Raw genomic sequence first — 22234 nt, 5'->3', positions numbered from 1 at the left:
TTTAACGAAATCCTGGGTCGCCCCTGCATGCATGTGTGTCTTGTGAAGGAACGTGAAGTGTTTTTCTGGGGATTAATTGCAGGCTGTTCTTGGCAAGCCGATCAGCAGCGACATTGCCAAGAATGTTTGTCTGGCCGGGTGTCCAAAGCCTTTTGAGATGCTTTTATGGCGTAAGTGATGTGACGATGTTCCGGATTTCGGCAATGAGTGGGTGTGGTGTTTTGTGTCGAGTGTTGAGGGCATGAAGGGCAGAAAGAGTATCAGCAGTATCAGCTTCAGCAGTATCAGCAGAATGGCAGTAGGAAAAATAAAATGATAGTTGGTATTGTGCGCATGATTGGTAGTTACAGTTTTGTCGTCATGCCTGCAGCCATCCGCATGGTACAAATGGCTCTATCTGTGCGTGTGTTGGAATCCCTTGCGTAGGGTTTCATTCGGTTCTCCTTGAGAAGAACACTAGGAGGCACATATTGCTCCCGATCAAGGACTGAAGGGCCATTTTGTTCAACGGCGGGATGTCTTCCCGCAGCCATGTTGCGAAGCGGGGCGGGATCACCTGGTCGATCCAGAGACCCTTAGAGGGATTATCATAGCACATTGTTCCCCTCCCTGACACGGGAGGCCTTCTGACCCGCGCCATTAACCCCGGATCGATCAACGTAAGAGGCCCTCTGCATTTGGGATCCCGTCCCCGTCCCTGTTGAGCAAATGTTTCCCTGACCGACTCGTGGCCACTTGCCACCACAGGACCTCTGTTAAGCACCGTGGCCCCTGACAGATCCAGGAGCCCCTTATTGTGCCAAAGACGCCCACATTGAAAATTGCAGGCCCCGGCCTCGCTTCCTGCTGGGGAAATGAAACCTAAGGGTTCAGATGGACATGGAGCCGACTGTTTGACTGTTTGTCGAAACCCTATATAATAAAAAAGAGGACCTTGATGAGACGGGCCTGATAAATACCTTCTGGCTGGCATTTGAAATCACGGCACTACAGATGGGATCGGACCCCGAGTTCAATCGGGCCCTTGATCTTTGGTTTCGAGGGGCCCGAACCCGCAAACACGGCTCGTGCTGACTCGAGCCACTTGCCGATACAAGAGGCACTGTTAGGCGCTGTAGCACCTTAACCAACACCCTCGTGGTTTCAGTGGCCCCGACTCATGTAATCGCGAGCTCGGCCTTGCTCGTGCTTGGGAACTGAGTGCCCAGGGCTCAGGCAGACACGTAGCCGACTGTTCGGTATCATTGGTCTCTGGCCGAAACAGACGTCCGTACTGTCCCAGGAGTTCCTAAGCGATGCAAGAAGCCCTTTTACCGACATTTGAGGTCACGATTTTAGGGCGAGAGGCACCCTTAATTTGACCAAGGTCAGTCTCTCGAGCCCGTGACCTCCAGTCAAGAGGACAATAGGCCTTCTAATCGGGTCCTTGATCTTTGGTCCTTAGGTTCATTCGGGCCCTCCTCGGACCTCCTGAAACAAAGCCCTTGACCGGCTTGCAGCCACTAGCCGGCATATGATTCCTTGCTAGGCATTGTGGCCCCTGACCGACGCAGGGGCTCCAGCCATTGTTTCAGGGACCAAGACCAATGCAAATCGTGGCCCCCGGCCTTGCTCCTGCTTGGAATATGGGCCCCAGAGTTCAGACTGGCAGGAAGCCAACTGTTCGGTGTTCGTGGTCACTGGCCGGCTGAGACCAGGAGGTCCACGAATGGTACAAAGGAACTTCTGACTGATAATTCAGACCACGCCCCTACGAGCTGCGATTCTTTGCATGACCTACAACCCGTCCGTCGGGCTCTCATGCCCTCCAACCGAGCCCTTGATCGTCACCTCCTGTGGGGCAACCGAGGCCCCTCTTCGGGCCGTATTGAACGCTGCCCTTGGTCGGCTCGGGACCCCTTGGGAGCACAGGAACCTTCGCTGGGCCCTCATAACCCCTAGCAGATGCAGGGGCCACGACCAGAACAAGTCGCCTGGCTCTGTATTTGATTGGGAAGTGGGCCCTCAGGTCTTTGCCGACACGGAGCGCACGGTGCGGTACTGGTGGTGCCTGGAATGTAGGCTCATATCGACTCAGGTAGCTCCGATCGGCGCAAAAAGCGTTCTGACTGCCTTTTCTGAACGCCCGTCCCCGCAGGTCGGACCTCCGAATAAGATTCCGATCAGCCTTTCGTGCCCTTAAGCCCTCCAATCGCGCCCTTAATCACCGGTCAAGGTGGGCCATCCAAGCTCTTTGGGCATCCTTGATCACTGCCTCTGGACAACTCGGGGCCACTTGCCAACACAGGGCCCCTGTTCGGTGCTGTCGGGCGCTGACAGACGCTGTGGGCCCTGACACTCTGGGGCCCCGACGAATATAAATCGCTGGCTCTTGCTTTGTTCTTGCTTTGGGGGATGGTCCCTCAAGGTCATACCGAAATGAATCCGAGTGTGCGTTAACGGTGATACCTGGCTGTCATATGGGCCCTTATCGACTCAAGGAGCCCCTGATCAGCGCGCAGGTCCCTCTGGCTGACATTGGAGTGCCCAGTCCTGAATGCCAAGTCCCTGAATACGACCTCCAGCCAATCTTTTAGGCCCTTCGGACCCTTTGAAGCTTAATGGTGAGAGGCATGTGTCTACGTATCACCTCCCCTCCCTTTCTGGGCTCCTGCAGCTCACTGGTGTTAATTTTTGTAAATTATGGCGGGGGCAAACCGAAGGCCCGACAACCTTCTCTCCCATTTTTCTCACCGGATTTAGATCACTTTGTTTGGTTTAAGCGCATTAAGTGTTTTTAATCTTTGTATTATTTATAGAAGTATTTAATTTAAGCAGAATAGAAGCCATGCAGGGTTGGATCCAGAGAGCAGACACTGGACGCACGCGTCTCTTCTGATCGGCACGTGAAGGCACCCCCTTAGAGGCCACATTAGGGCACCGATAGCGCTCTTCTATGACGGCCATGGGAGGCGGCATGCATTTTGGTTGTGGAGGACGGGGACAGGGTTAGTCATGAAGGGCTTAGGTCATCCCCATATTCCAGGGCTTTTCACTATAACCTCACAAACCATTGCGTGTCTTATGGCGCTAGGTATGTGAAGTAAATTACATCGTTTATCCGCTTATCTGTTACGATCTTTATCTTGTGGTGAGAGCAACCATGAATTTTTATCATGAGAGTGGTACGAGACGCCACCACGCAGAAAGATCAAAGAAGATAACCTTTGTGTTGTGATTATATTTTACCCACATTTTTTGTAGTGCTCTAGCCAAAAACATTGCGTGGGCCATGCCGACATTGAGGGGTCCAACTCAACATTGGGGGGAGGCAGAGCCATCACAAAACAATACAAATCGACAACCGTGCTGCAGCTGCCACTCAGCATTGCATCTGATGCCCGGCGGCTCGGCGAGCATTGAAGTCTTCTCTTCAGTGACGTCACGCTAAGGTTTAGAGAAGGTGAATCGAGAATCACCGGACAATCTTGCCTTTCTTTTCGGCCTTGGTTCCAGCGTTCGCGGGCAGTACGTGGAGCTGGTCGTGTGCGGGTGTGGTTGGTCAGAGTTGTGCCGCATTTAGTGGGGCGCTGGAGGCGGAATTTACAATATGGCGCACCTGATTAAGCCATGGTACCGTATTAGTGGGCCATTGTCATCCATTGGTCCCATTCATGGATTACTACGGAGCCATGGCATTTCAGCACCTTTTTTACCAGCTTCATGCGCCAAATGGATAGGCACGTCAAGGTGAGAGCATCTGTGTTTGATATTCGCTATGGCCTGTGAGAACGCTGAGAGTTTAGTAACTACAAGAAGACATTAAAGTGTTGATGTTGCTGGTGGATCAGCATTCAAGGATAGAGACTGCGCCATGACCCCTCCCAGTTAGCGTGCAGTGCGGCATGGGCTCAACCAGCTCGCGTTAGCAGGATCGCCCGACTTTGAAATCATACAATCCAAACGACATCTTTAGCCCCAAAAATAATGAGCAGGCAATTCACATTATTCACTACGTCGTTTCGACCACTGCTACTCACAATGCTCGCATGATCGCCTATCATCTTCAAGAAATAACCATTTGATAATATAATAATTTCGGCCACAAACAGGTTATATCATTTTTAACACGCAGACGGCCGACGATTTATAGCATGTACTAAAAGGGCAACATAAGCACCAAATTACGTACATTCGAGCAATCAAGGAAAGTATCCCAGTTCTTCACATTCGTGTCTCGAATTGGTATTTCCAAACGGACAGCACAGAGAAAAACTCAACAATGTCAGCGGAACTGAAGCATTTCCAGCAGTCTAAAAAAGCGGACCAAGCCTCGGGAACCAAACACCGAAGCCAAGCCAACGATTTCGGTACGGTACATCGACGTCTATTAGCGCAGTGCATCTCATACACGAGTCCGGATAATGTGATTCACACTTATTAGGACCAAACACATCGTGACGACATTGTCGCTTAAACTACAACACTTGGGTTCAATTAATATGACTACTCCGTTGCCGTGACATGCTGCCATCATGTCGTGCAGAGGGACTGTCGTAGTACCCTCTCAAAGTAGTGCACCTCTTGTACAATGCCAACGAGCAAGGCTTGAAATCGCTCTGACATCCAGAGACATACTCTGCCGAGATAATATGCCAACAGCCACCCTAAGGAAACGGATCAAGCCTCGGGAAACGAAGACTGAAGCAAGGCCAGCGTTTTCGGTACGGTACATATACGTCTGTTAGCGTAGTGCACCTCACACACGAGTCCGGATAATGCGATTCACACCCTTAGAACTGAACACGTCGTGCTGACAATGTCGATGGAACTGCAAGACTTCGGTCCGATGAATAAGACTCATGCATTGCCGTGAGATGCTGCAATCATGTCGTGCAAAGGGACTGTCGTAGCACCCTCTTAAAGTAGTGCACCTCTTGCACAATTCCAACGAGCAAGGCTTGAAATCGCTCTGACATCAAGAGACATACTCTGCCGAGATATTATGCCAACAGCCACCCTAAGGAAACGGATCAAGCCCCGGGAAACGAAGACTGAAGCAAGGCCAGCGTTTTCGGTACGGTATATATACGTCTATTAGCGTAGTGCACCTTACACACGAGTCCGGATCATGTGATTCACACTTATTAGGACCAAACACATCTTGCTGACGATGTCTGTGGATATGCCAGACCACGGTCCGATGAATAAGACTCATGCATTGCCGTCAGATGTTGCCATCATTGGCGGACGGACTGCAGTAGCACCCTCTTCAAGTAGTACACCTCTTGTATAATTCCAATTGGCGGGACCTAAAAACCGCTCTGACATCCAAAGACATACTCTACCGAGATAATATGCCAATAAAAATCCTAAGGATACGGACCAAGCCTTGGAACCGAAGACTGAAGCTAGGCCATCGTTTTCGGTACGGCACATATGCGTCTATTAGCGCAGTGCACCTCATGCACGAGTCCGGATCAGGCGATTCACACTTATGGAAAATAAACACATCGTGCTGACAATGACGGTGGAACTGCGAGACTTCGGTCCGATGAATAAGACTGATGCATTGCCGTGAGATGCTGCCATCATGTGCGGACAGGCTGTAGTAGCACCCTCTGAAAGTAGTACACCTCTTGTATAATTCCGATTGGCGAGACCTAAAAACCACTCTGATAGGCAAAGACACACCCCGCCGAGATAACATCCCGACGCGAACCCTGAGGAACGAAGCCAAGCCCCGGGAACCGAGGACCGAAGCAAAGGTTTAGGTACGGTACATGTACGTTTAGTCGTGCGGGGCACCTGAAACAAGAGCCCTTATAACGCGATTCACACTAAGCAGGAATAAACACATTTTGCCGACAATGTCGGTTGAGCTGCAATACTTTGATTCAATGAATAAGACTCATGCACTGTCGTGGGATGTCACCATCATGTGCGGACAGACTGTAGTAGCACCTTCCTAAAGTAGTGCGCCTCTTGCATAATTCGTTGGCGAGACCTAAAAACCGCTTTGTCATCCAAAGACACACTGTACCGAAATAATGTGTCAACAGCAATTCTAAGGGAACGGACCAAGCCCCGGAAACCGAAGACCGAAGCGAGGCCAACGTTTTCGGTACGGTACATATATATTTATAAGCGCAGCGTGCCTTATACACGAGAGTACTTCCTCGGTAGAAAATGTTATTGGATGCCGCAGCCGTTTTGAGGTCTCGTCAGCTGGAATAATGCAGTAGTACACAACTTTAAGAGGCTGCCTCTGCGGCCAGTCCGCGCAACGCGATGGTGATATCTCACGGCAATGCATGGGTGTTGTTCATTGAACCGAAGTGTTGTAGCTCAACCGACATTGTCCGCACGACGGCTGGCTGGCTGGCCTGGTGGCTGTTGGCATATTATCCCGGCAGAGTACGTCTTTGGATGTCAGAGCTGTTTCTAGGTCTCGCCAATTGGAATTATACAAGAGGTGTACTACTTGAAGAGGGTGCTACTGCAGTCCGTCCGCCAATGATGGCAACATCTGACGGCAATGCATGAGTCTTATTCATCGGACCGAAGTCTTGCATATCCACCGACATCGTCAGCAAGATGTGTTTGGTCCTAATAAGTGTGAATCGCATGATCCGGACTCGTGTGTGAGGTGCACTACGCTAACAGACGTATATGTACCGTGCCGAAAACGCTGGCCTTGCTTCAGCCTTCGTTTCCGGGGGCTTGGTCCGTTTTCTTAGGTTGGCTGTTGGCACATTATCTCGGCAGAGTATGTCTCTGGATGTCAGAGCGATTTCAGGCCTTGCTCATTGGAATTGTACAAGAGGTGCACTACTTTAAGAGGGTGCTACGACAGTCCCTCTGCATGACATGATGGCGGCATCTCACGGCAATGCATGAGTCTTATTCATCGGACCGACGTCTTGCATTTCCATCGACATTGTCAGCACGACGTGTTTAGTTCTAATAAGTGTGAATCGCATTATCCAGACCCGTGTGTGAGGTGCACTACGCTAACAGACGTATCTGTACCGTACCGAAAACACTGGCCTTGGTTCAGTCGTCGTTTCCCGGGGCTTGGTCGGTTTGCTTAGGGTGGCTGTTGGCATATTATCTCGACAGAGTACGTCCTTGGATGTCAGAGCGGTTTCTAGGTCTCGCCAATTGGAATTATACAAGAGGTGTACTACTTGAATAGGGTGCTACTGCAGTCCGTCCGCCAATGATGGCAACATCTGACGGCAATGCATGAGTCTTATTCATCGGATCGAAGTCTTGCATATCCACCGACATCGTCAGCAAGATGTGTTTAGTCCTAATAAGTGTGAGTCGCATGATCCGGACTCGTGTGTAAGGTGCACTACGCTAATAGACGTATATGTACCGTACCGAAAACGCTGGCCTTGCTTCAGTCTTCGTTTTTCGGGGCTTGATCCGTTTCCTTAGGGTGGCTGTTGGCATAATATCTCGGCAGAGTGTGTCTCTTGATGTCAGAGCGATTTCAAGCCTTGCTCGTTGGAATTGTGCAAGAGGTGCACTACTTTAAGAGGGTGCTACGACAGTCCCTCTGCACGACATGATGGCAGCATGTCACGGCAACGGAGTAGTCATATTAATTGAACCCAAGTGTTGTAGTTTAAGCGACAATGTCGTCACGATGTGTTTGGTCCTAATAAGTGTGAATCACATTATCCGGACTCGTGTATGAGATGCACTGCGCTAATAGACGTCAATGTACCGTACGGAAAACGTTGGCTTGGCTTACGTGTTTGTATCCCGTGGCTTGGTCCGTTTTTTAAGACTGCTGGAAATGCTTCAGTTCCGCCGACATTGTTGGGTTTTTCTCTGTGCTGTCCGTTTGGAAATATCAATTCGAGACACGAATGTGAAGCACTGGGATGCTTTTCTTGATTGCTCGAATGTACGTAATTTGGTGCTTATGTTGCCCTTTTAGTACATGCTATAAATCGTCGGCTGTCTGCGTGTTAAAAATGATGTAACCTGTTTGTGGCCGAAATCATTATTTTATCAGATGGTTATTTCTTGAAGATGATAGGCAATCATGCGAGCATTGTGAGTAGCAGTGGTCGAAACGACGTAGTGAATAATGTGAATTGCCTGCTGATTATTTTTGGTGCTAAAGATGTTGTTTGGATTATATGATTTCAAAGTCGGGCAATCCTGCTAACGCGAGCTGGTTGAGCCCGTGCCGCACTACGCGTAAAACGCTCGCGGTGGAGATTTTTCTTCTTCTAAAAAAGGTGAAGTACTTGAAGAATACTCCCAGCTGGCCAAGTTCTATGAAAATGATGCTGTTTTGAGGTGAGGAAAATCTGTACAGCTTTTACAGGGGTGTGTTCTGTATAACAGGTTCATTTGGTATGACAGGTGATAGATGTGCAGATGTCTAGTGTCCTATTAATTGGTGGGAGAGGGTTACACCGGGATTCTTCAAGTACTTCACCTTTTTTAGAAGAGGAAAAATCCACCGCGAGTGTTTTCTGCGCGGTACGAAACGGGCACAACCAGCTCGCGTTAGCAGAATTGCCCAACTTGGGAATAATATAACCCAAACGACATCCTTAGCACCACAAATAATGAGCGGGCAAGTAGCATTATTTATTTTGTCGTTTCGACCATTGCTACTCACAATGCTCGCATGAGCGCCTGTCATCCTCAAGAAATTGCCACCTGACACCATTGTAATTTCGGCAAGAAACCAGTATTGTGATTTTTGACACGCAGGCAGCAGACCGTTTATAACATGTACTAAAAGGGCAACGTAAGCACCAAATCACGGACATACGAGAAACCAAGAATAGCATACCAGTTCTGCACATTCGTGTTTCGAATTATCTGTTGGTGCGCTGAATCTTCGCACGTAACATAATTTTGATCATTTTTATCAAATATTTGATAGCTTATAGGCCTATCACGCGCAGACCAGAAAGGCGCGTACACTCCTACCTTAGCATTGCACTTCTTTCTACTTCTTACCTTATTATTGCGCTCCTAATTTAATTCCAGTTCTGAAGCTTTAATTGATATTTCCAAGCAGACAACACAGAGAAAGAGCCAACGATGTCGGTTAAACTGGAGCATTTCCAGCAATCTTAAAAAACGGACCAAGCCACGGGAACCCAACACCGAGGCCAAGCCAACGTTTTCGGTACGGCACATTAACGTCTATTAGCGCAGTGCACCTCATACACGAGTCCGGATAATGCAATTCACACCTTTAGAACTGAACACGTCGTGCTGACAATGTCGATGGAACTGCAATACTTCGGTCCGATGAATAAGACTCATGCATTGCCGTGAGATGCTGCAATCATGTCGTGCAGAGGGACTGTCGTAGCACCCTCTTAAAGTAGTGCACCTCTTGTACAATTCCAACGAGCGAGGCCTGAAATCGCACTGACATCCAGAGACATACTCTGCCGAGATAATATGCCAACAGCAATCCTAAGGAAACGGACCAAGCCCCGGGAAACTATGGTTGAAGCAAGGCCAGCGTTTTCGGTACGGTACATATACGTCTATTAGCGTAGTGCACCTCACACACGAATCCGGATAATGCGCTTCACACTTATTGGAACTATACACATCGTGCTGACCATGTCGGTGGAACTGCAAGACTTCGGTCCGATGAATAAGATTCGTGCATTGCCGTGAGATGTTGCCATCATGTGCGGACGGACTGCAGTAGCACCATTTTCAAGTAGTGCACCTCTTGTATAATTCCAATTGGCGAGACCTAAAAGCCGCTCTGACATCCAATGACATGCTCTGCCGAGATAATATGCCAATAGCAATCCTAAGGAAACGGACGAAGCCCCGGAAACCGAAGACTGAAGCGCAGCCAGCGTTTTCGGTACGGCACATATACGTCTATTAGCGTATATGTGCCGTACCGAAACATCCAAACCGTACCAAACTCACATCCAAAGACATGCTTTACCGAGAGAATATGCTAACATCAATGCCAAAGTAACAAGCCAAGCCCCGGAAACCGAAGACCGAAGTAAATCCCACGTTTTCAGTACGGTACATATGCTTTAATTTGCGCAGTGCACCTCATACAAGGGTCCGGATAATGCAATTCACACTTGCTAGAAATAAATACGTCGTGCCGACGATGTCGGTTCAGTTACAACACTTCGACTCAATGACAAAGACCCATGCATTGTCGTGACATGTTGGCATGTGCGGACGGACTGCAGTAGCACCCTCTTAAAGTAGTGCACGTCTTGTATAATTCGAAATGACGAGACCTAAAAACCGCTCTGACATCAAAATACATGCTCTACCGAGATAATATGCCGACAGCAGTCCCAAGGAAATAGGCCAAGCCCCGCAAACCGAAGACCGAAGCAAAGCCAACGTTTTCGGTGCGGCACATATACGTTTATTGGCGCGGGGCACTTGAAACACCAGTCCTTATAGTTCGATTCACACTTACTAGAAGTAAACACGTCGCACCGACAATGTCGTACTTCGGTTCAATGAACAAGACTCATGCATTGCAGTGAGATATCACCATCATGTTGCGCGGTCTGACCATAGAAGCAGCCCCTTAAAGTGTACGTCGTGCATTATTCTAGCTGGCGAGACCTGAAAACGCCTCTGGCATCCAATAATATCTTATACCGAGATAGCTCTCTCGTGTATAGGTGCGCTGCGCTTTAAACATGTATGTACCGTACTGAAAACATTGGCCTCGCTTCGGTCTTAGGTTTCCGGGGCTTGTTCCGCCGCTTAGAATTGCTGTTGGCACATTATCTCGGTAGAGTATGTTTTTGGATGTCAAAACTGTTTTTAGGTGTCGCCATTTGGAATTATACAAGAGGTGCACTGCTTTAAGAAGGTGCTACTACAGTCCGTCCGCACATGATGGTGACATCTTACGACAGTGCATGAGTCTTATTCATTGAACCAAAGTATTGCAGCTCAACCGACATTGTCGGCACAATGTGTTTATTTCTACTTACTGTGAATCGCATTATAAGGACCCTTGTTTCAGGTGCCCTGTACGAATAAACGTATATGTACCGTACCGAAAGCGTTGCCTTTACTTCGGGTTCATGTCGGCATATTATCTCGGCAGGGTATGTCTTTGCACATCAGAGTGTTTTTAGGTCTCGCCAATCAGAATTATACACGAGGTGCACTACTTTAAGAGGGTGCTATTGCAGTCTGTCCGCGCATGATGCCAACAGCTCACGACAATGCATGGGTCTTATTCATCGAACCGAAGTGTTCTAACTGAACCTGCATTGTCGGCACGACGCATTTATTTCTAGCAAGTGTGAATTGCATTATCCGGGCCCGTGCGTGAGGTGCACTGCGCCAATTAAAGCATATATACCGTACTGAAAACGTGGGATTTACTTCGGTCTTCGGTTTCCGGGGCTTGGCTTACTACTTTGGCATTGTTGTTAGCATATTCTCTCGGTAGAGCATGTCTGGATGTGAGTTTGGTACGGTTTGGATGTTTCGGTACGGCACATATACGCTAATAGACGTACGTGTGCCGTACCGAAACCGATGGCTTTGCTCCAGTCTTCGATTTCCGGGGCTTGGTCCGTTTCCTTAGGATTGCTATTGGCATATTATCTCGGAAGAGCATGTCTTTGGACGTCAGAGCGGTTTTTAGGTCTTGCCAATTGGAATTATACAAGAGGTGTACTACTTGAAGGGGGCGCTACTGCAGTCCGTCCGCACATGATGGCAACATCTCACGGCAATGCATAAATCTTATTCATCGGACCGAAGTCTTGCAGTTCCACCGACATTGTCAGCACGATGTGTTTAGTTCCAATAAGTGTGAATCGCATTATCTGGACTCGTGTGTGAGGTGCACTACTTTAAGAGGGTGCTACGACAGTCCCTGCGCACGACATGATGGCAGCACCTCACGGCAACGGAGTAACCATATTAATTAAACCCAAGTATTGCAGCTTAAGGGACACTGCCGTCACGATGTGTTTGGTTGTAGTAAGTCCGAGTCGCATTATCGGGACTCGTGTATGAGGTGCACTGCGCTAATAGACGTTTATGTACCGTACTGAAAACGTTGGCTCGGCTTCGGTGTTGGGTTCCCGTGGCTCGGTCCGTTTTTTAAGATTGCTGGAAATGCTCCAGTTTAACCGACATTGTTGGCTCTTTCTCTGTGTTGTCTGCTTGGAAATATCAATTAAAGCTTCAGAACTGGAATTAAATTAGGAGTGCAATAATAAGGTAAGAAGTAGAAAGAAGTGCAATGCTAAGGTAGGAGTGTAGGCGCCTTTCTGGTCTGCGCGCGATGGGCCATAAGCTATCAAATATTTGATAAAAATGATCAAACCATGTTACGTTTGAAGGCTCAGCGCACCAACAGACCATTCGAGACACGAATGTGCAGAACTGGGATACTTTTCTTGGTTTCCCGTATATCCGTGATTTGGTGTTTATATTGCCCTTTTAGTACATGTTATAAATGGTCTGCTGCCTGCGTGTTAAACATCACATAACTGGTTCCTTGCTGAAATTATAATATTGTCGAATGGCGATTTCTTAAAGATGATAGACAATCATGCGAGCATTGTGAGTAGCAATGGTCGAAACGACAAAATGAATAATGCCAACTGCCTGCTCATTATTTATGGTGCTAAAGATGTTGTTTGGGTTGTAAGATTTCAAAGTTGGGCAATTCTGCTAACGCGAGCTGGTTGTGCCCGTTTCGTTCAGCGCAGAAAACACTCGCGTTGGAGATTTTTGTTCTTCTAAAAAAGGTGAAGTACTTGAAGAATCCTGCCACAGCCCCCCCCCCCCCCCTTGATTTGAACCCTCGCCCCCCCCCCCCTCCCAGCTTAGAGAAGAAAGTGGGATACGCTCCAAGTAGACATCACATAATTTTCAGGTATCAAAAACAATCAGGTTTCAGCCTGTGGCTGGACCATGCTGTGTGCTTTTTTTGCAGCTTGTTGGAACCAAGGGCAGTCATAGGAAAATATTAACAGCAAAAGCAGCAATCAAAATACAAATATTGTGATTGCTAGAACCACCCAAAATCCATAAAATGTATTCCTATGTTGTGTTACATATGGAAGGAGAGTTGGGTTTAATGGAGTGGGACCAAAGTACAATGAGGTGGATAGGGTTGGTCCAACTGGTTACCATGTGCTGAGCTCATCTGTGTGTTATGTGGTTGGAGATAATACCTAAGTTTTGTTGTAATGCTGTGAAACAATGAATATTGATTGGTTGCTTTCTCTCATGACAAGCTATATGCCAGCATAGGTATATATTGGTGCCTAACATTAAAAAAGAGCGTTGTACGTCATTGTACATTTTTGTACATCATTCATCATGTTTAAGGCAGAACACACTGTAAATAATCACAAAACAGGTACATTTATGCTCTTACCTTCAATTTGTAATAATTATGATGGCAAGCTCACAAGCGCCGCAAGCATGCAACAACCTCGACCCCCAGGGCCATTGCTACCTCATTGATGCATAGTCACAACATAAGGCGTCATATTTGCCCCCCCCCCCCCCAGGCCGACCGATCTACAAGCGGTACGGAAGACTGATTGGAAATGCAAGAAACATATTTCATTGCATTCCTGTTACTTTGGCCCCATACATTTGTATGGTTGTTGATACGCGGTCATGTTGACCACGTACGCACCGACGCACGCAACGTAGCAATGGCGCCGGGGTTGCGGTTGCTGTATGTTTGCAGCGCTCGGATGTTCGCCATTGTAATGGGTTAAGTTCGAAGGTAAGAGCACAGATGTACCTGTTTTCCGATCATGTGCGATTGCGATATACGCACGCTCCCACCGGTATCAGAAGACTGGCGACCCGGTGACCGCTGACTGCGGCGGCAGGTTGGCCGCCGCCTCCGGCGGTCGGCCGCAGAGGCGCGCCCAGGCACGCCCAGGCACGCGCACCAGTAACGCAATACACCACACGATATATTCTGCCTTTAAAACGAGAATTGATGTACATTGCTCTTTTTTAACATTAGGTACCAATGTGCACCACGACCTATATACCTATCTTCATTTTCCTCCCAGATTGGTAAGGTCTAAAAAGACATGCAAACATACATACATGCAAATGCCGGCAACTCAGATTGCAGAGCCTCGTGGATCTGCCACTGTGAAACCTTCACTACTGGATGCCCTATACCTAATTCCCCCTTGCAGTTTGAAGTGTGGTGGCCCTAGGCCAGGCCAAAAGTCATCAAATTTCACAGTCTAAAATTCTTGCTTGCAGACGACTTATAGCTCAGAAGCTACCATGCTGAGAGCTGCCAAACATTTCCATTCAGTATGTCATTCACCCTAATTCTTTGTTGAAGCTGCAGGTATGGTACCATTTATAATTACGCCTTTCCCCTCATGTTTGTTCCCAAGAAAAAGTGCAGCTTGATTGGGCTGGCCTTATGAGCTTGGCTTTCTCCTTAGCCGAGGTGTTAATTGTGGCGACACCATCCCCAATTCAGCGCCCAATTCAGGACGTAATTTTCAGCACAACACATTTGCTACCAAGAACTTCAACCTCGTAAGTCAGTCTGAGCCATCTGCACTTTTCTTGGGAAGAAACATGAAGGAAAAGGCATAATTATAAATGTCACCATACTTGCAGCTTCAACAGAGAAATAGGATATATGGCGTACTGAATGGTAAGGTTTGGCAGCTATCGGCACGCTAGATTCCGAGCTGTAAGCTGTCTGCAAACAATCATTCCGAATTTTGTGAAATTTTACAACTTTTGACCTGGCCTAGGGTCACCAAATTTTAAACTGGAGTGGGGAATCAGGTATGAGCATCCAATCGTGAATGTTTGGCCGTGATGGGTTTGGTAGGTTCTGAGCTATAAGCTGTCTGCGAACAAGAATTTTGGACTTCGTGAAATTTGATAATTTTTTAACTGACCTAGGGTCATCAAACTTGCATGTCTGCATCATAGGTCAGCTTTTTAAACCCTTCCTCCCAAATTAAAAAAGAAAACAACATGGGAGGCTGCTTCCTCTCATGACAGGCATGTCTGTCCTTGTTTTCCTCCCAGATTGAAAAAAAAACACCAACAAAACATGGGTCATGCTGAACATGTCCACTACATTGAACATGACATATCCAGCATATGAGTTCACTTGTTGCTCAGCTTATGTGTGTGGTAAACATGTGCAGGAGAAGGTTTTTTGCAAACATAATCAGTGTGTAACCAGGGAATGAGTATTAAAAAATGGCAAAAATGTGTGGCATTTGATGGACAGCCTGGTACACTGTGATACGTTCCACTTTAAAGTATTGTCCTATGTTTGAAAATATAAACACAAGCATCATTTATAATGAAATAAGCTAACTTAAAGCTATTGCTGTACCTTTAAATGGAAAAGACTACTCTGTAAGATAAAAACTCTTAAGTAAATGCGCTCATTAATATGTCATTGCTTGATGATGTCATGTAATGCTTGTATGGCAGCACTCACTTGTAGTTCTTCAATATCCAGATAGGTGGCCTTATGGGGCTGTGCTGGATGTTTCTTGTGGTGTTTAAGCACATTTATCAACTTCCTTATCAGATGCTGTCAGGTGATTTGAGGTGCTTGTTTGTATGCACACCCTTGGTTACAACACCATTCTTAGTCATTCAACTACATAGCTTTTTCTCTGTAATAATTGGGAGCTTTTAGTTTTTTTCTGTTTATCAGAGTTTTTGATCACACTACCTGTAGTGGTCATTTGGTGCTGTAATAATCAGGAGGAATGTGTAACTTCTTGCATCATTTAGCACAAAACATAATTTGTGTTAGAATCTTGCGTAGCTTGCACAACATCATTTGAGAGTGAGAGCCAGTTGATGCCAGATATGAACACACAACAATATATTGTTCTTGCCTTGAATGCTACATGGCAGGAGGAATGACATGATTTGAATGATGCTATTATGGCATCATGGATGCCTGGGTAACCTTGCAATACTCTGCACAAAATAGTCTGCACAAAGTTATGGGCATTTAGCTCGGAAATTAGCTGGTTTAGGTCTTAACAATGGTGGGGCTGCGAATCGCGCCAAATAGTATTCAAGATGGCTATTTCGGTTAAAAGCCCCATACAAATTTGGAACAATCCCTGTAGATGGAGACAACACTATGCCAATGTTATACCACGAACAGGGCAAAATTATACATGTTTAACTTAAACATAAGCCACTGTTGGGTAATGAAGTTTGCCCAACTTGCTGAAAATTTTACATCGTCCATATAGGCATTGACTGGACAGGAATAACTAAAAATGGGCACTGCCCCCTTACTTTAGGACAACTTCCTGCATCCATAAATGTGGCTGGCAGGCAAGTCATCTGAATCGCAAAAAAAAAAATCATTCCTTGCCTGAATTGGTATAGCAGGAATGTGATGTCTCATCTGAATAACAAACATGAAGAACAGACATATTCTAAGACGCTGCTGTTCCCTGAGCCTGAGTGTTTCAACTTGGGGCCTGGCTTTGCTGCAGCTTGGAGTCTGAATACCGGCCTCCACCGGCCCAGATGCCCAAACTGACGGACATCGGCTCCCGGGTCCTGTTCACGTCCGATCACGACATCTTCCGTGAATCTGTCCGCAAGTTCTTCGAGACAGAAGTCAAGCCTCACCATGCTCAGTAAGGGTATATTGCAAGTCTGTTTGCTTTCCTGTCAGTGCCATTAATGTCCATTTAATGTTGCTTACATGCCATGATGCTTGCAGAATGCACATACTTATTTGTGATGCTGGGCATCAGTGAGGTGTCGTGTTTCATGAATCAAATCGCTCTGACACAGGAAGATACTGTATCATCAGACTCATGACAATTTTCATCTTTTTGCTGGGAGCCACTGTTCATTCTAACCACAATCCCGGTTAGAATGGAGCCTGGTCAATAGCCACTGCCTTGTGCCTGTGTGGACCGTGGTGTCAGGCTGCGCACTGTGCAATATTCTGAAAGCCCAATTTTTGTGCATCAGCGTTTTCAGAGGGAACCCGATTTGTGAAAATAGCATGGGGATTTACAGGTTTTGGTTATTTTGCATCGTGATGATTTGGTTGCAGATCGAAGGGACAAGGACATACATCAGGTAAGTACCCCCAACCCCCATACGTCTCACTCCATTAATTCAAAGCTCAAAAAAGCAAGGAAAAACAAAGCATGGGATCCTCCGTTGATTGAAAGCTCCATCAGAAACTAGGAGTTTACACGTCGTATGCCCGACGTTTCTGCTCGTGGTATTACCCTATTTCGGCGCCATCCCATCTGACTGCATGCCTGTCTGCGGTGCGTCACCAGGTGGGAGAATGGCGGCCAGGTGAGCCGCGAGGTGTGGCTCAAGGCTGGCGAGCAGGGCCTGCTCGGCGTCAACACGCCCGCAGAGCAGGGCGGCATCGGCGGCAACTGGCTCGACGCCGCCATCGTGCTGGAAGAGCAGTGAGTCCTAGCGATAGGTTTCTGTGACCACACTTGACAGCCACGTTAGCAAACTCATGATGCTTCTGCGCTTTGGAATATAAATAGCCATTCACCATGATTGGTTAGTACTTGACCAGCCTTGAAGACCCGAGACTGGCTGCGAAGGAAGGTTCGTGACCTATTGTCAGTGAGCATTGTTGCGTTTTGCTTGACTTAACGGATGGGCTGTGATGCTTGTCAGGTTTTGGATATCTGTAAGATTCACGCAGCTCACTTGCCACCAGGAATGCGTCCCTGGTCGTTTAGTGCACGCTCACGCGTCCGTGGAACAGACCGAATCCATGCCGTGCGCTTCCGCCCTGATCATTCGATTTCGCTCTGTCATCTCTCCATGCAGCTGACCAGTGTACTTGCAGGTCCTACAGCAATTGCTCTGGCCCCGGATTCGGCATCCACAGCGACATCGTGATGCCGTACATCTCCCACTATGGCACGCAGGAGCAAATAGAACGCTTCATTCCGAGTCTCACGGACGGTTCCAAAATAGGAGCCATCGCCATGACCGAGCCGGGTGCCGGCAGGTAGGTCACCACGGAGTCGGGTTGCACCAAGGAGATTAGTGGCCAACCGACAACGTACTGCAGCGGTTCGTCGATGTAGACGAGGGCGTTTTCAACCGTATACCTCGGTCTTGGTATGCTTTGTTCATGTTAAAGATCGTTTGCTGCATCGGACACCTTCAGCGCGCTCGGCACATGACGCTGCCTGATCCGTCCTGATATCTCCCACAGCGACCTGCAGGGTATCCGCACAACGGCGGTCAAGGACGGCGACGACTTCATCCTGAACGGCAGCAAAGTGTTCATCACCAACGGCTTCATGTGCGACGTGGTGATTGTGGTGGCCATCACGAACCCGACGGCCAAGTCTCCGGCGCACGGCATCAGTCTCCTCCTGGTGGAGGCCGGCACGCCTGGCTTCCGCAAGGGCCGCAAGCTGCACAAGATGGGCATGAAGGCGCAGGACACGGCCGAGCTGTTCTTCGAGGACGTGCGCGTGCCGCGCTCGGCTTTGCTCGGTCCCGAAAACGGTGGTTTCTATCAGCTCATGCAGGAGCTGCCGCAGGAGCGGCTACTTCTCGGCCTCATGTCAATGGCCGGCAGCGAGTGGGCGTTCGAGGAGACGCGCGAGTACCTGATCAACAGAAAGGCGTTTGGCAAGACGCTCAGTAACCTACAGGTGCGCCCGGAACGTCCGTGGGGAAGGCGGCGATGTGTGGAATAAGACTGGGGAGGGGGAGGGGAAGTTACAAGGGTGTGCTTATGACGTCCGTTACATGAGCGAAGAGTGCTATGGTCTCTGGTCAGACATGTTCCGTCTCTGTGATGTAGCCGCCGGCGGCCGCTGACTCGTTGCGCATGTGAGAGGCTGGGCTAAACAGGACCCCGGGCCGTCGCGGCTGATGGCACGATGATGTCCTTCCTTCGCCAGACGATCCAGCACCGTCTGGCGGCGATGAAAACGGAGCTGGCTGTGTGTCGCGCCTTCACCGACCAGTGCATCGGGCTGCATGCGCGGGGCAAGCTGGACGGTTCCATGGCTTCCATGAGCAAGTATTGGACGACCGACATGCTGAACCGAATCGTGTACGAATGTGTCCAGCTGCACGGCGGCTGGGGCTACATGTGGGAGTACCCTATCTGCCGGGCCTACGTCGACGCTAAGGTAGGAATGTGGGAGATAGCGGGTGGCGATGGGGTCCCAGCGTTAAGCGACCAGAAGTGGTGAATGCCAATGAGTGTTGAGTGCATAGGGGTGATTCAGCTAAGTCAGCCGAATTTGCAGCATTCGGGAAGGAGATACCGAGGATGGTAGATTGCTGGGTACCAGACACGGGAGTTTGCAGGTTATAAGGTGCACATAATGTTATTCTGTTGCTAAGTTGACCCCTGTCTTGCACCGACGTTTTGGCAACGTCGGTGCAACGCATCCTCTTCATTCAATATGAAGAAGCACTGTTTATTTGGTGGGTCGGCTTGCCGTTGAGGAGTCTGAAGAGGGACAGAGTTCAGTCTGCGTCAAGAGTGCTCTGGTGGCAAGACCATAATCGATGATGTGGGTCATAAACCGCATGAAAAGTTCTGGATATCCCGATGCCATAATCCCCGATTCGCAATGCCGGTAAACAGTCCTTGATTGCGATGTTGGCCCGAGATGTCAATTATATCTTTCGTTGGGCTGTGATGAATCTCACAGTTTTTTGTTTTACTTGGCAGACAGTGGAAAAGATGTTGATGGCATTAACGCTTAAGCCTCACCAAAAAATATGTTGAAAGATTTGTCACATTGCGGGTTGCTTTCGGACGTAACATTATGGGCCAGCAATAGTTCAAACCAGCTACCAGCTATGCAGCTGCCATGTGTCCGTACCCTGTGAGGCCCGTCATCTAGCCATAATTTACATAATTATTATTGTAGTCTAAAAGGCGAATTTCTGTCAAAGCGATAAGCGCCGCTGAAATTCTGGCTCAGTCTCCTAGGTAGTGCGGCTGTCCGCACGCCTGTGATACGGGTGATCCATGACAATGGTTGCATGTCCAAACTAAATAGCATCACTCGGACTAGAAATCCCTCGGGGTTGTAGAGGCATTGTTCCGCTACTTGAAAAGACCATGTTCGACCTATATGGTTTGTCATAGAGTTCATAGGTATCACAAGTTCTGGACTCTGGACTGTCATTTGCGTACTTACGCCTTGAGGACGAATCTCCAATAATATGACTCAGTGGCTAGTGCCCTGTCAGGCAGCCCGCTGACGACTTCGCTTGATTTCCATCGGTCGAAATGGAACTCGGAGGGCCTGGCTCTGGATATAAGTCACTGGTAGCGCCAGTGTGTCATCCGCGTAAACTCTGCCACTTGTTACTACATTATTACACCACTGTATCAACGCATTGCGCCTCTTAATATTTAATGCTTTTCACAACTCAAATGACCATAAGGTGGTTTCTTAAAGACGATGGCGGTTTATCACCACGTTTTTCCGTATGCACAGCGATCAGCTCGTAATCGTGCTGTTTGGTCATCGTCACCATCTTGAACCCTGCCATAAACAATGTTCATAGGATTTTTCCTTGCTTTACTTCGTGCATGAAAGGTTCTGTCCTCTACAGATTATTAACACAATTTCAAGTCCGTTACCAAACGTTTTGATGCTGTAAAGACTCAAAATATGTCGGTGAATTCAGTTAATCGCCCGTTTGTCCAAAGAACGCCGGTTGGGAAACATCCCCACGTTTAGTGAGTTTACCATCGACGTTGTGACAATGACATATGACATATGACGCTATGGCTGTTTGTTCCAGGTTCAGACCATCTACGGTGGAAGCAACGAGATCATGCGTGAACTGATAGCCCGTCCCATAGTGTCCAAGAAGTGAGCGAATCCACTGGTGTCGTGTTTTTGTGCAATATTCGAACATTGCAATGTGTCATCTAGGCAACTGACTGCATGTCGAAATTTCCAAACTGAAAATGCTGTCGGAGAAAATGCTGGTTATTCAACTGGAGCCGTCAGCCTGTAATCCGCGGCCGCGGGTGATTTGCGTCCTATCGTCATGTGTCATTCTTTTCACATGCGGTGATGTGACGTCGACCCATGTCGCATCAGCCGCTTCAAAACTGGTCCGCTCTTTCCAGACCGTTGTTGTATCGTATAATGTTTCCATCCAGCGAACGATACGAGATATTATGTTGGTATTTGGAGGTATTTTACGGCTGTTTTAACTATGGTGCGGGGACATAGATCAAATGAGAGACTAATCGACGCAATGCTAATAGTCAGTTATATCGCTGGTGAGCTTCGGACACTAATCGTGTCATGACGTTGTGCTATCCTAGTGTCGATGCTGAGTGTTTTAGATGATCGATGGGCCGCACGTGAGTGCTGCATGTATGCCCAGTGGTCTTCCAGACCAAGTGGATAGTGCTAGCATAGAGTATTCAAATGTATGTCTGCGGATTAAGGCATGAAGAAGTGAGGTGCTGAGCTTTGTGATGCGTAAGATATGAATGTGATCATCGAAGTGTTGTAGAAACAGACCGTACATATTTCCAAAGACAATTTTGTAGGGTGCGAGGAATCGTGTAACTACAATAGCACGTAATACATGCAAGCAAAAGTACGAATCTCTCAGGCCAGCACATCAATACCTATACGGCATCATGCTGGTGGAAACGGTAATTTGCCTATAGCCGTGCGGTTGACGGAACAAGGATCTATGCTGGACGAGGTTCTTTGGAACACATCCACGGGGTCTCAGTATCAGTCGATGGACGGGGCGCAGCTGGTCCGAAACACACCATGTTTTGTAACCGATCAATCTGTATGTATCAATCTGTAATAATCTAAATATTCCAAACAAATTTATCAAAACTATCGCTAAGAGAGCCACGCTGCTGATTGCAACCCTTCCAGCAATGCTTACCATCGCGTCGATCTGAAGCCTGTGCGGAGCATGGGACCGACTAGCCGCCGCTGTGATTACTCATGTCAGGCTGCCGATTGAAGCAGGGGTGCGTTGACCGGCCGACCTCCGCTGTTGGTGTTCTGCCGCCAAACGCGGGATCAGGCTGCCAGTCCGGGATAGTTTGGCCATGTCCGCAATATTGTCCGCAATAAGATGATCTGCTCCAACGATAGGGCGGCGTTCTGGATCCGGCCGGGTTTGCCCGAGAAGTCTTCAGTACAACCTGCAGGTATGAGCGAATACCCTAGCCACGACAGTAAATGGCTAGGGTTGTCTTTTTAAT

The 22234-nt window shown here is 48.1% G+C and overlaps 2 protein-coding genes across 7 annotated transcripts in view; one reads left to right on the top strand and one right to left on the bottom strand.

Annotated features, from left to right (window-relative positions):
- Positions 1-13870, bottom strand: part of LOC119112011 (zinc finger A20 and AN1 domain-containing stress-associated protein 6) — a 33566-nt gene extending 19696 nt beyond the window's left edge. The window contains exon 1 of the mRNA XM_037235947.1: positions 13810-13870. The gene's annotated coding sequence lies outside the window, so the exon portion shown is untranslated. The remainder of the gene's footprint in view (positions 1-13809) is intronic.
- On the top strand, positions 3498-21606 carry LOC119112010 (long-chain specific acyl-CoA dehydrogenase, mitochondrial). Of its 6 annotated transcripts, none has more exons than XM_037235939.1 (7): positions 3498-3729; positions 16494-16640; positions 17304-17441; positions 17840-18004; positions 18215-18662; positions 18915-19148; positions 20788-21606. In XM_037235939.1, the coding sequence occupies exons 1-7, from the start codon at positions 3590-3592 to the stop codon at positions 20860-20862; spliced, it is 1347 nt and encodes a 448-aa protein (XP_037091834.1). In that variant the 5' UTR covers positions 3498-3589; the 3' UTR covers positions 20863-21606. The 6 variants fall into 6 exon arrangements, with proteins under 6 accessions (XP_037091834.1, XP_037091840.1, XP_037091839.1 ...); XM_037235945.1 differs by lacking the exon at positions 3498-3729 and adding an exon at positions 8227-8301 and having other exon boundaries at positions 20788-20923; XM_037235944.1 differs by lacking the exon at positions 3498-3729 and adding an exon at positions 13611-13747 and having other exon boundaries at positions 20788-20923.
- Positions 21607-22234: the final 628 nt, after the last annotated feature.

The sequence above is a fragment of the Pollicipes pollicipes genome, unplaced genomic scaffold (assembly GCF_011947565.3).
Source record: "Pollicipes pollicipes isolate AB1234 unplaced genomic scaffold, Ppol_2.1 Scaffold_7261;HRSCAF=8764_pilon_pilon_pilon, whole genome shotgun sequence".
Lineage (NCBI taxonomy): Eukaryota > Metazoa > Arthropoda > Thecostraca > Pollicipedomorpha > Pollicipedidae > Pollicipes > Pollicipes pollicipes.
This window is presented reverse-complemented; position numbering and strand designations above follow the sequence as displayed.